Source organism: Cydia fagiglandana, chromosome 15 (genome assembly GCF_963556715.1).
Source record: "Cydia fagiglandana chromosome 15, ilCydFagi1.1, whole genome shotgun sequence".
NCBI classification, from domain to species: domain Eukaryota; kingdom Metazoa; phylum Arthropoda; class Insecta; order Lepidoptera; family Tortricidae; genus Cydia; species Cydia fagiglandana.
The window spans coordinates 14,131,832-14,146,715 of NC_085946.1; the positions used below are offsets into that span (position 1 = coordinate 14,131,832).

At 34.6% G+C, this 14,884-nt stretch overlaps 1 protein-coding gene and 1 long non-coding RNA gene across 3 annotated transcripts in view; one reads left to right on the plus strand and one right to left on the minus strand.

Annotated features, from left to right (window-relative positions):
* LOC134671406 (fasciclin-2-like) overlaps positions 1-10,551 on the minus strand; it is a 48,604-nt gene extending 38,053 nt beyond the window's left edge. For both annotated transcript variants that reach the window (XR_010099218.1, XM_063529260.1), the window contains exon 1: positions 10,264-10,551. Coding sequence is in view for 1 of the 2 variants with exons in the window: in XM_063529260.1 (XP_063385330.1) it covers positions 10,264-10,324 (61 nt within the window). In the remaining variant the exon portion in view is untranslated. The remainder of the gene's footprint in view (positions 1-10,263) is intronic.
* Positions 1-14,884, plus strand: part of LOC134671438 (uncharacterized) — a 186,566-nt gene that overhangs the window by 54,821 nt on the left and 116,861 nt on the right. The gene's annotated exons all lie outside the window — the stretch shown is intronic.

Genomic DNA, 14,884 nt, shown 5'->3' on the forward strand with positions numbered 1-14,884 from the left:
AATTATAATGTTTATAAATTGACTATGTTTGAAATACCAACGCCAAAGAACCAGCGTCAACATTTTCTGAATCGCGCCACCGCAATAACGTCAGAGTAAATTTGTATAGAGGAGTCTATCTTTGAGTCTTGAATAAAAACAGGTGACAATACAATGCGGCGTCAAGTGCTAGCATCAACCTCGAAATGTGAAAAAGTTCTGGCGGCCTAGTCAAGGTGACAATAGCTTGCGCTTCGCCATCGAATCGTATTGTGTCTCTTTATCAATCTTCCATGTTAGTGTGACAGTGACAGTTGCGTTTCATTCGCTACGGAGTTTAGCGATTGGCATGTTGTCTACGGGGCATGGTTCGATTTTAGCCCCGAGCCCTGGAGACCTTGCTCAGTTAATAAATAAATAAATATTATAGGATATTCTTACGTAGATTGACTAAGCTAAGTCCCATACAGTAAGCTCAGCAAGGCTTGTGTTGTGGGTACTCAGATATACAGGGTGGAAAGGCACGACGATCCTTTCCGCAAAAGGGGGATTGTTTAGCCTAAGCTCTATATTATCTCCATAGAAACTATGTTAATATGGGCAACCGTTTCTAAATTATGGCCTTTTAAACATCCATGCAAAAAACTACTTTGTTCTAACCCTAACAGGTGACAGGGTCAATGAACTTACTTGTAAACAATCAGTATACGACAGGAAATTATGCTAATTTGTTGCCCTGTAACGATTCTTAGTTCTGCTTACAACACGGTAAGAATCATTGCAGGATTTTCGCTTTCTTAGTGGTTCCACTTCTTCAATACTTGAATGAAGTAGTTATGTTATTCCTTAATATTAATAATACTAACCACAACATTGTTTACAAAGACAGTTCAAATTGTGACATTGACAACCACTCAAAAGTACGCAATCGTCTTATAAATATCTCTGGTTTCCTTGACTGATAAAAAGGTTTTAGTTTCTTAACAGGTTTCACAAAATTATTTTCGAATTATTGGAAAATATCTAAAATAATAAAAAATTACAAGTATGTTGTGTTTGATGCACTAATTAAATGAACTTGCAAAAATGAAATACTAAGAATAAATCAAGAATAAATACTTCTTAAATACCTAACTAACAAACCTTCTTGCGTGGTAGGAAATAGATAGACAAGACCAAGACGTCTGATGTTTGAAATTAAATTGTCATTGAACTTTACTTATCTAATGTCATATTTATCATATTCTTCAAATATAAATGCCGTTGTTAGATGCTTGTGGTTTTTTAAATTTGTGGAGGTGTGTAAAAGATGTGGTGTACCAAACGGAATGCGAAACTGCGGATGAAATGAGACATTAAAGGCTAATTGCTGCTTTTGACAATCTGCGGAGGAAAAATGATGAAGAGCATACATTATAGCATGGGCAATGTACGCGGGCTCGGGTGCGGGCTGCGGCGTAAATTATAAGACACGGAGGTACATTTGAACACCGTATGTGAAGAGAAGATAAGTGTTAAATATTGGCAAAAAGTAATTATCTAAGAAAGTAATAAAATTGTTTGTAATATTTTGCATTCATTTGATTTATTTGTCATTTATGCGTCATTTACATCATTGCGATTCTGTCAACGATCGGAAAAAAGCGTAAAGTCCCGAGCTTTCCCGACGGAGATCCTTCATCTAGCCGTCATGTGCACATGCTATAGGGTTATCACCACAGTTAAAAAGTAGAAAATTTGGTATTTTTATTTTTTACTCAATTAACGATTCTTACCATTACCAATCTGCTCTGTATCACTTAAACGACCTAATACTTCCGGGAAGGATCGTCGTGCCTTTCCACCCTGTATATAAATACTTATACCTACATAGAAAACAACCATGACTCAGGAACAAATATCTGTGTCATCACACAAATAAATGCCCTCACTGGGATTCGAACCCAGGACCATCGGCTTCACAGGCAGGGTCACTACCCACTAGGCCAGACCGGTCGTCGAAGTCGGTCGAGTTTTTCTTTCGTGTGCGACATCTATTTCAATTTGTAAGTTAGGTATAAACTAGATGTCTGGGGCGTCATGGCAGAATGTTCGCGATCCCATGACGTCTCCCATACGGCAGTGCGGGTAAAGCCGATGTGGGTTTAGTGGGTAGGACGTCTCCCTCTTTTCTCACTAAGAGAAAGGAATGGGAGATGGGAGTCCCACATAACCCCCGACGCCTCCCAGGTTACAGGGGGTATGCGTAACCGCATTACCACATCGTTAAAAAAATATATAAACTAGATAATGTAAGTTGTGTTTAAATTATTTTTATCTAATCCAGTTCCATGGTTATAAAGTATACTGACACTGTAACTGTACTGTGCCAACGTGTCTTAAATAGCTCCCAGTGACGTGGAACAGTTAATTAAGCTAACCCACTAATTGGGGCGTGAACCCGAGCTTTCAAAGGCATTAAGGTCATTGATTACCAAAATAACAGGGAAGAGGAACTTTATACCGCGTAATTTTGAGATGCTGCGTAAATTTGCGCGGATGTGGTTTTCATATTTTGTTATGATTTAGCAGTAAACTTATGATAATATACGGTATTCATTTGCTAATTTTGATGTTAGTCTGAGCGGAAAATTATCTTATTAGCTACATTTTACGATGGCTCATTTTATTGATCACTATTACACAAAACTATACCACATTATACACACTAAACCTTTCTAAAAAAACACTCAATGTATAGGTAACCATGCGGTTACCTATACATTGAGTGTTTTTGTTGTATAGGTAACCGCATGGAAATCCGTTCAGTAGTTTTTGAGTTTATCGCGAACAAATAGACAAACGCGGCGGGGGAATTTGTTTGTTAGGGTGTAGTGATGATGAATAAATATTTGAACTATTCATTATAAGTTGAAAATAAATATTATATACCTAGTAAAACAATTACAAAGCACTCCTGTTTCTGAGGGAGTGTCTTCAGCATTCGCGTCAACATATTTTTCACCACACCAGCTCGGAAAGCCTTACTTTGCACTTCAAAAACTAATAGCAATGTTGCATTTTATTCACATGTGAGGCAAAGTAATCAATTGCAAATTTTGAGTTGTTTTCTTATGTTTGCTGGTAGAATTGACTTTTAAATGATGATTTTGGATGATAAATATTTAATAACATTAATTTGGATTTGAATTTGTATGATATTTTACATTTAATAGTTGCTTCGGGTTGGTGTGGTGAAACATTTTGTGTTTCACTCGCGAGCAAATTTTGTTTAACCGCTCGTGCTTTGAAACCCTCGCAACGCTCAAGATTCCATTTTTAGAACCACTCGCTACGCTCGTGGTTCAATTTTGGAATCATTCGCTTGATCGGGTATCAATATTATCACGAGCGGTTAAACAAAAACTTTGCCCCCTTGTAAAACAAATAACTATTATATAACTAGTTATTAGTAATTTTTAGGGTTCCGTACCCAAAGGGTAAAACGGGACCCTATTACTAAGACTTCGCTGTCCGTCCGTCCGTCCGTCCGTCTGTCACCAGGCTGTATCTCACAAACCGTGATAGCTAGACAGTTGAAATTTTCACAGATTATGTATTTCTGTTGCCGCTATAACAACAAATACTAAAAACAGAATAAAATAAAGATTTAAATGGGGCTCCCATACAACAAACGTGATTTTTGACCAAAGTTAAGCAACGTCGGGAGTGGTCAGTACTTGGATGGGTGACCGTTTTTTGTTGCTTTTTTTGTTTTTTTTTTTGCATTGTGGTACGGAACCCTTCGTGCGCGAGTCCGACTCGCACTTGCCCGGTTTTTTTAAGATGCCCGAATTGTAAGACTAGCTCCTTAGGTACTAGGACTGCTTAAATAATTCCAACTACTTATACTTGAATATTTTCATAGCACATAAATTCAAATTAATAGTTTGATAGAAACAATGGAAGAGTTTGCATGAAAATGACCAAACACACACAATACAAATGTTTCGTGTAGGTACAGAATGCGGTCCTATCAACCTACATAAGTTTAGTGACCTTATCAACCAATTGAATAAATTTGGTAAACGGTGTTATTATTATCTTGAAGATTATGAGGTCTTTGGTCTCTGTAATTTCAGTTTTATTTTTACCCAACTACGGAAGGGTTAGGATTTTAGCCCATGTATTTAATTTTCACCACACTAACTGATTAAGGCTCTCTTGATTGTTCAAAAACCGATATCAATGTTGCATTTTATTCACATGTGAGGCAAAGTAATCAAATACAAATTTGGAGCAGCTTTCTTATGTTTGCTGTTTGAATTGACTTTTAAATGATGATTTTGAATGATAAATATTTAATAACATTCATTTTGATTTGATTTAGTTTGTTTTTGTTGGATATCTTACAATACAATTGACGTTTGCTTCGGGATGGTGTGGTGAAATTTAATTTCTGCTTCGTTTTATGTAATCTATCAAGTCGTTTTAAAATGAAAGCGTACCTTCGACTGTATGTAAGCGGATTTTTGGCGGCAGGTGTGTGTGACTCGTAATATGGCCACTTGGCCAGTGTTCAGTCGTTATAGATTTTGAATAATCAGTTCTTGGATTTTTTTTAAGTAGGTCCCTCGGGGGGGTCACTGGGAGTGTAAATTCAAAAAGTAGACTGAATCAGGCTCCTGTGTATATTCGAAAAACGGTTTTTCTTGAATAAATCTGCCATTTTTGATTTGACAGGAAAACCGTGAGGACAAAAATTGTAGGAAATTTGTTTCTCTACAAGTGTGGTCCTCACAATTTTTCTTCTAGGATCGATATTTTGGAAATTAAAATTGAAAAAGCGACAAATTCAAAATATTTTCATCATCTCGCTTATTTTCAACTTTACGCAAGAAATGAAGAGGACTAAACGAGACGATGAAAATATTTTGAATTTGTCGCTTTTTTCAAATTTAATTTCCAAAATATCGATCCTAGAAGAAAAATTGTTTTGACTTGAAAAATGTTTGAAATTGAAAAATGACTGGACTATATTCTTTGATTTGATCTCATCATACAACTCAATTTCAAAAACAACGACCTAACCTAACTTTTCGCACATATTTTATTGCCAGCATACCAAGTGCTGGTTCTAAAATTACCGTGCTATTTCAGTTTAACGATGCAGTGCATAGTTACTTTACAAACCAAGTTTATGCGTTGGACTCGTTTTCAAACGTAAGGTAAACGTACTAGTATTTGACTTCCTAATTTTAATAGTTGACAGCTCGCTTGTCGCCTCCATTATTAGGAATCAACATTGAAGGTGGCAACTATTGGAAATATATGCTGCCTGTTAAAAAATACGATAGAAATATGTGCCTATTAAACTAGTTTAAATAGGTACATATTAGATTTTAAGAGATGTCTGCATACTAAAGTTACACATGTATTCAAGGATTAAAACAAATTACAGACACTGGTATAAAACTTCTGGCATTGTATATTTAATATTGCGTTGCCCTTTCACTAAAATTGTGGTTCTTAATCGGTGGTCCGCGGGCTATGCACCTAAACATGGTCCGCGAATTTATAAATAGAAAAAACCTTTTATAAGCTTTATTCGTTATTCATAACTATTGGGAGGCTCTAGGCAAAATTGAAATTTAGTGAAATGACCGAATGTATTAATAATTATCCGATAATTGCTCAAACATGATCAAATCAAGTGTATTTCAGCCGTAGCGTAAAACGTTTCGATGATTTTGTCATTAGTTTGTGCTACAATATGATCGTTTGACACAAATAGCGCACATAATTCGGAATGCTGGTACGCGAATATTAAAAGTGATAAGTGTGTAGAGAAATGTAAGGCACATAAGCTGTTTTGGGTTTCAAGTGTTGGTTAACAAGCTTAACTGGCCGGTGCCCGCTTCAAATACTGGGTGATACGCGTCTAGTATTTTGTTACGCATTCTGATACTTATTTAATAAGTCCGAACATGAAATGAATAGGTTATTAGTTGGCTGAACTTTTTTGGTCCACTCGATGCCATGGTTACAGTTGTCCAGAGGAAAACCAATTTTGTGGTATTTAAATGTACCATACAGGCATTTTTGCGGTAGTTGTATGCCATTTCCATAATGGGTACTTACTAGTTCTGTTAGTAGAACAAAATACAACATTTCTTACGAACTGTGCAGTGTGCCACTTTTGTCACTCGGACAACGAGAGAGAATAACACCACAAAAATAGTAGACCCATCCGGATAGAAAATATTATTATAGGATTTCAATATGAATGGTATCTACCACGATTTAAACTTTTGTCCGCAATTTTTTTTATATCTAATAATGTCCGTACACGCTAAGTAGGTAATAATTGGTAAAAGTACACTGGACAAGCCAAGCACTTAAATCATAATTTGAAGTAAGGTAGACGTCCGTGTGTCCGTCACTGTCCCAGTACATGTCATCTTTAAACTTAAGTCCTTGTCAATAGCAGTGACAGCAGGGTGTCATTTATTGGGCATTAGCATGTCGAGCACTAGGACTTTTACCTTAACGAATGCTAATTTGACAGTTTACGCCACAACACTTGTTATAACCCTTATATGTACTTGTTCTTGTAGTACAATAAACGTTCTTGACGCTACGAGGCATTCCCACTTGACTTTCAAAGGGTTAAGCGTATCTTAGTGAGATATTATTTTACTCCTTTATTTGAGGTTTAATATGAGGTCAACAACACTATTGAATCTGAAATACTTTGCGTATATCATACATTTTCATCCACATCTAATATTATACAATTCAAACGCTATTGTTATGAAGATCTGCCTTTGTAATCGTTACTAAGAAACGTTCTACCACTTAATGTATTCTTTGAATTTGTATCCCTTTATGTCTTTGAACGTTTGATGTAGGTACAATTACTAAGAATTCTTTATTATGTATAAGTTTTCAAACATCTGCAAAGAATTCTACTCATAGTATGAGTAATACTAAAATAAATATTTGGAACATTTATTTAGAATTGCTAAAGTTTTTAGGAAAATCTAATTCAAAGAAAAGACGTCATTCTTCTTCGAATTGAACACATGTGTCAGACATCTGTGATTCAGTTAGTAAATATTTTAAAAACTTAAAACACGTCACTGTGATTTTTAGGGTACTGTAGTCAAATGCGTTTTTGTCGTTTCACCATTGTGTCTGACTGTCTGTCCGTATAAAACAGCCATAAGCTCGAAAATTGTAAGGCATATTAAAATGAAATTTAGAATAAGTATTGGTATAATCTGTGAGCAGTCACTAAGTTGTTAAATAAGATAAAAAGTTTTAGGTAGGTATGTATATGTATATATGTCTTTATTGGTAGGAATGGTATGTACATAATATGTTATTGTAAAAAGCTTGTTTCTTTATTATTTCAAAATCAGAATATTCACAGCACTTTGACCTTAGAAAGTGTAAAAATATTCCCATCACAATAATTACTCGATTACCTACTAAGTATAGTAAGTAAATAGACACGTGATTGACTCGTTATTAAGAACAAGGTTGTGAAGTTCTCACAAGTAATAGAGGTAATTTTACTTTTCTTCTAAAACTTAAGAAACATCATTTACAATTCTAACACAGTCTTTGACACACAAACAGAATACAACGACCATCCAAAAAGTATACCTAAGGAAAAAAAAAACTCCAAGAATATACCTAACTACATTGTTTAAAAGCAAAATAGTACATTACGATACAAGTGCGAAAAGTACGAAATTCTTGTGTCGATTTAAATCATTCCCTTCGGTCGTGTTTAAATTTATCGCCACTCGTTGGGAATTACCTTTTCGCACGTGTGTTGTACAACGTTTTACAGTACATATGGCCCTTAAAAAAGTTTGACATAGGCAGGTATAGTCCTTAATCCCGCCTTAGGGCGGTAAAGTTTGTACAATATTTAATCAATAGTTTACCCTAACTTGTCAGAAGGCTTAGTAAATATTGACTGTCAAAGTTACTGCACGTACAGCCGACGTCAAAAATATGTTTTTAATACAGTTGCTCAAAAAGTGCTACTTTACGTAGCTGTTTAGCGTGCGGAAAATTGGTTATCTCGAACTAGTGCTTTTTACTTTTCCAATTTTTTTAAATTTATACTTGTTCCAATTCACGACTACTTATTGATGAGTGTTAATATTAGTTTCCTTTAAACGTCGTAATCAGCATAAAAACCTACCGTTAATGTAAGAATACGAAAAATATTACATATTTCATATTTAATTACTTACCTCTTCATCATTATAACACGTTCATTTTTTAATATTCAATATTGAAAATTCCGTTCTTAATAAGTTGACTGAATGGAACGGAATAGCTGCCAAACGCCCATAGATATAATATACTTAAAGACGACGTCTAACCGAGCTGTCACTGTTACCACTTTTGTTTAGTGTACGATTAACAATGTTTTTCTTATTTTTTCGCAACTGTATTAAAAAACGTCGTTCGATACACGTGCGGAAATGTCATTCTTCACTCGTCCCGAGTCTTGCCACTCGCCTGCGGCTCGTGGCAAGATATCTCGCTACTCGTGAAGTAATGACATACCTTCCGCACTAGCATCGAAATGTACTATTACACTTTTGCATCTAACTCCTTTGTAATAACTCAGCTAATAAGGCAAAAAGTGTAAACATATTTTTGACGTCGACTGTACCTATGCAATTCGATTCGTCTGCCGCATGGATAAATGTCAATTTGTCAACTAAATTTGCATTCTATTTCTCTTCACTCAGTTTACACTCAATCTGTTCAATACTTTGCGTTGAAAAGTTGTTTTTTATTTATCGTCTTTTTTAATAGTTTGCATGATTTTTGTTAGACATTTTTCACGTTGAATTTAAAATTTGACATCAATTTATTTACTTACCTAGTGGATTTTCCGGTACGTTTGTGTGTATGAAAATCATAATCTTTGAGTGCAATATTTTACAACATTATAATAACCACTTGCTTTCAAAGCAACATTTTATATTCAGACGATAGGTAGCCTATATGTACACCACAAACTACCTATATCACCATATAGGTAGTTTGTGGGGAAAAAGAAGAGGCATGGGCCAATACATTCTACGACTCCTTTTCGCACAGACTCTAGTAGTAAATATCTCCATTCGGCGGCATAATGTTAGCTACTGTACATGAATCTTTCACTCAACAGCGTCAGCAACATCGTTAAGACAATTAACTATGGTATTCTTGATCAAAGAAAACCGCAATTTGATTGAGAGAAGTGACAGTAAATTCGGAACGCAGCAGGGTGCGTGTTTATTGTCTTAAGGGCGTCAGGCATCTGAACATAAAATATTACGTATACAGGGTGTCCCAAGACTATGGGACATCAAGGGAAAGTACCTTTAATATCGTAGATAGGATAACGCTAAATAACATAGTGTCAGAAATAAAAGGAACACCTTGAATTTTAACATTTGATGTGAAATTTAGCGTAATAATCAAAAGAGTGCGACTTTGTATTCAACAGAATGCAATGGGCCTTATTTTGAGAATGTTAAAATTCATGGTCTTCCTTTTATTTCTGACACTACCTATGCTATTTAGCAAAAAATAATTCTTATGATGAAGCCTTTCGATCGGTATGATAAAGCTACAGGGTATTTTTTTTCTCGTGTAGCGGGTTCGATTCCCGGTTCAACCATGTAATTATTTAAAAATCTATGAATGTAGTTTAATTTTTTTTTTATTAAAATAATGTCTTCTTTCAGTAAAATCTCCTAACTACGATAATTAAGGTACTTTCCCTTGATGTCCCATAATTTTGGGACGCCCTGTATAAGTCAAGCAAATCTTGTCAGTAAAAAAAGGCACGAAATTCAAATTTTCTATGAAACCATATTCCTTCGCGCATACATTTTTCAAATTTGCCGCCTTTTTCTGCTGACAAGTTCTGCTTGACCAAGTATAGTATCTTCGCCATGTGTGATGCCCTTTGTGTTAAATAAACATATAAGTAAGCCTATTTATTGAAACATTGTTTTCAAAGCAACGATCGTAAATAATATAATGCAACTTTGTGACTACAGTAAATATGTACATTTTCTTATAGTAATCTCTTAATTAAAACTCAATTTAATTTAAATTTTATTTTATATTTAGTTTGTATGTATCGTATAAATTACTGACACACTGTATAAGTTTCGTTTTAAATATTTACTTGTACTTGTTACTCGTTGTTGGTTAAACGTATAGGTATAATATATTGTTTCTCATAAAATAAAATATAAGTAAAGAAAAAAAACTCACCTCTTGATAAAACAATTACGAAAATGGCAACAAAAACATCAAATCCCTTGGTCAATATCATTTTCTGGCATTAAAACAAACGATGTCAACCGAAACACAAATTAAAAACAAAGCATTACTGGCCGTCAAAAAAGAAAAATAAATCTATGACACATTCTACTTTCGCGCCTTTTTCATTCAAATGCGTTCGAATTTCGAATGGAACGTTCCGAAACGTAACGTCAAGTTATGCAGGCGGTGATCTCTTGATGCGTGGCATAGCGCGACTGACGTTTGTTGCTTGGTCGCACGACACAATCTGAAATAGGACGTATATTTTGTAGCGTAAACATCATGCTTATTTTTAGAGACGGCCAAATTATACGGCACTCTTGATTATAATGTCGTTGGTTAGTTTAATGATGCTATACTTATGCAAAAAATAGAGTTATTTGGGGCCCTAACGAATTTATTTTCCTTTTTAGGGTTCCGTACCTCTAAAGGAAAAAACGGAACCCTTATAGGATCACTCGTGCGTCTGTTTGTCTGTCCGTCTTTCACGTCTGTTAAAATTTGGTACACATATGTAATTAGTGACCCAAAGATGGACATGTTTTTTTTATAATTTTAAAATACATAGGTTCGAAGTTTAAAAAATGACCATTCCTCGCCCATCTCCGAAACTACTGGGTCTAAAATTTTGAAAAAAAATTACACAAAATAGTCATTTACCTATAGATGCCAGGAAAACCTATTAGAAATGTGCAGTCAAGCGCGAGTCGGACTTATGTACGGTACCCTAGAAACGCGAGTCCGACTCGCACTTGACCGGTTTTATTATTCTTCGCGCTTATTTTCAGGCATCGCACTTTCCAGACAGGCAACCCTTTTGTGTTGTTTTTAAAAATAACGAGGGTTATAAGCGGCAACGTGTTTTGGCCCTACTTAAATAAATCGCCTTCTTGAAGAATGGCACTAATGGTGCTAAGAACGGATAACACAGGGATGAAAGAGGGGCGGCACAAAAGATGCAACGTTGCTTAATTGTTGGTTTCTGCAAATTTCAGATTAATATCTTCTTTTATTTTGATGATTGCGTTACTGACGTTGCGCTAATATCTTGAATTTTGGTTTGTAGGTAAGAAAAAAACAATGTCTTTTTTATTTATAATGTTTTACTAGGTTTTATCAAGGCGTTCGCAACGAGATCGCCCACGTAGGACACTTTACCTATCATAGGATTGATTCACCCCACGCCGCATCGCTTGTTGTTCGCTTACGTTGTCTGCGTTATCATTCATTAGTTTTCTTAAATTATTCAAATTTGTAGATAGGTAAAATTATTAAATGGCACTTCAGTTTAGTTTCAATAAATATATCTTAGCACCGGAAGCTTTTGTTTTAGAATTGCGCGCACAAGCCCAAAAATAAGTTAGTTATCTCTCGTATCATAAGATACCCAAACCCCCAATAGAACCCAACCCCATTACCCAATATTATAGTATTATATTATAGTATTGGGGGATTACCCAATAGAATTACCCATTGAGTTGCCTAGTCGACTTAGTCTAGTCAAGTATATACAGTCAGTATTATACTCGTAATAAAATATTTAAAACGTCGGTAATTCTAAAAGGTTATGAAAAGGAAAGTGTAACGATAAAGACGCGCGCTACGAATGAATTCTTCATCAAATGGCTGACATTGTTAGGGGGAATAATTTATGTCGCTACGAAGAATAACGAGATATCCAGCGACTGCCGTTTAGCATCTTGTAATATTCGGGCTTTTTAAATTTTCAGGTATAAGGTGAGGTGGGCTAAGACTAACGTAGTTTATTTTGCCCAGGGTAAGACAAACGGTATGAGGATCCCATACAAGTGATAGTTTTACCCCTGGTGACAGTCTTACCGCACCTTACCTTACCTAAATAATTTTGAATAATTTTGTTTTCTGTTTTGGAAAGTTGTACGAATAATACCTAGTCTCGGATCGAACATCACACAATGAGTGCTAGTTAGAAAATGATAATCAACTAATTTGACGGGACTTTGTAATAATAATATTTTTCTTTTATCAAGGTTTAACAAAATTGTATATTTAGAATACATTGGATATTTCTGGTTCACTTCATTCATTCAAAAATAGCCGGCTACTTAGTGTACCTAACTAGATATATATATAGACTAGATGCTATTAGATTATTTGTTAGTCACCTCACTTTGAAGCTCAAAGCAGCGAGAAAGAGGGTTAAGCTACGGATAGACGTTGAAAAGCGACCAAAAACAACAAAATAATAGCGATAATATAATTTCATACATGGTATAACTAATTAACTATTTTTGATTTAAGCTAGTTATTAATTTCGTTTAGTTGTACCACTGTATATATATTGTATGTATGTAAATAAATGATGCGCAAATTAACTATAGGTACCATTAGAAACTAATGAAGTTTTCAATCGTTAATATCGTTGAATCGTTGATACGAAGAGCTGTTATATCGGTTCTTGGCAAATTATGCAGTTTAATGGATAACTTTTTATGAAAATCCGCAGTCTAAATGCAGATTAAATATATCAAGGCATAATGCAAGGTTTTTGCCCCCACAAAGTTAATTTTATTAAGTAACAGAATTAAACTAATTAACTAAAAGTACCTAAAAAGTAAAAACCTACAAATAATTCTTTTTCTTTGTCTATATTATTTTGCTTATATTTAAGTTTAGTTTTTAATTAGTTTTATGTTTAGATTATGTAGTGTATTTTTAATTGTATTATTGTTTAAGTAACATATTTCAAAGTTAAAACAACATTGGTCTCAACATCTCACCATGAAGCCAAACCGGGCCGGAATCCGTGTTTACCCTCCAAACATAAGAGCATTCGCAGACACTCTTGACCCAATTGCCTACAATAACAGGCTAAACGAAAGGGAAAAGCTGATTATTCCTAAACGTTCCTTTTTGAAGGAAAACATTCCTGAAACGTTCGGCCACCTTACCCTAATAGGAGGTAAACGCTCCGAGCATTGGGCATGGGCAAACATACTGACAGACCCTTTTGAGGGTGCCACATATCGGCGTATCTCTGCCGTATTCGAACTTCAAGATATTTATTTATTTAAACTTTATTGCACAAAATACTTATATACAACAATGTATAAATGGCGGACTTAATGCCAAATGGCATTCTCACCGAAAGTTAAAGTTTAGATATCAACTAGTTCTCTTTTGCAGCGCAATTCGAGCAACCAATGTCACTTCTACGTTAGACAGAGTAAGATATTCTATTAGATGTGAATTGGATCTCTAAGTCATATCCTGTGGAAATAGTTCAAGAGTATCTCCAGAATCGCGCAAATGTCAAATTTGACAGGTTAGATCTTAATTGGTTATCGTATCTTGGTGATGTCTAAAAGATATCTAATAGATGTCTATTTCAAAATCCGAATCGGGCCTGTCTTGGTATAGAAATGAAATTGGCACTTTGCAAGGATACACACGTACATATTCTTTTTTTTTTAAAGTATAATATTTTATTGAAAGTTTTTTTGTTTGTCTTTATACATTGTTTTGTTATGTCAGCAATGTGTCGCGTTTTAAATACTTTAATGTACAATAATAATCAGGCGTTAGTAGTATCCTGATACATTGCCTATACCTATGCTAATTATGTAGAACCAATTCATAATCATCAACATCATCTAAAGATATATTAATAAGTTTTTGGCAAAATTTCATTTTTGGGACAAGCTTTTATCGCTGACTGTACTTTTCTTCCCACAGGCAACTAATCCTCATAACCTCACAATTCTAAAAATACAATAAGGTTTCGTTGTTTTATCACAGAGTTCCTGTGGCCACCTCCGGTCGCCATCATCAGATCAGCTCAATCACAGGCATGTAGGTAAGTATGTGAGTAAGTATTTCAAAATATACACTAAAAGTATCTGCCATCGTTACAAATTTAATAAAACTTACAAATTTAATATATATATATATATATATTTATCCTACAGTTTGCATTACCTAATTAATTAATTTTGGTACGTACGAGTATCTGTCAAATTTAACACATATATTTTTGAAAAGCTATTAGAAAATGGTAGGTAAGTGTTACGCGTACTTAGTCTTAATAGTCTTATCCGGTACTAGTGAATCTGACTGTACAGTCAGCAGCAGAAGTTGCTAAGCGGGCGAGGTATTCAAAATTATCTTGACACGTATTTTTTTGGACGCGCGATTATGCCAATAAAAGCAGACAGGTATCACATTTAACTGTATAAATTTGACAAAATATACAGGGTGTGGCTTGTAATAAGAGCAAAAAATTAAAATATACGCCCTTTAAGTAATGAGGAATTAAGTCCAAATAGTTTCAATTAATTAAAATGAAAAAATAATTTTCTGTTATTTTCTAACAAAATTAATCGAGCCAGCAATGTACTGCAGACGTTATGTGTCCAGTCGGAATACTTGACATTGACATTTACGATCGTTTTCAATAATATTGAAAATCCTGTAAAATGTATTAATATTGCTTTTTAAAAGTATGCAATTTTCAATTAATGTTCAGTACTTAATGTGGAAATCAACATTACTTAACAGTTTTCTTATCAAATAGGCCTAACGGACAAAAGGA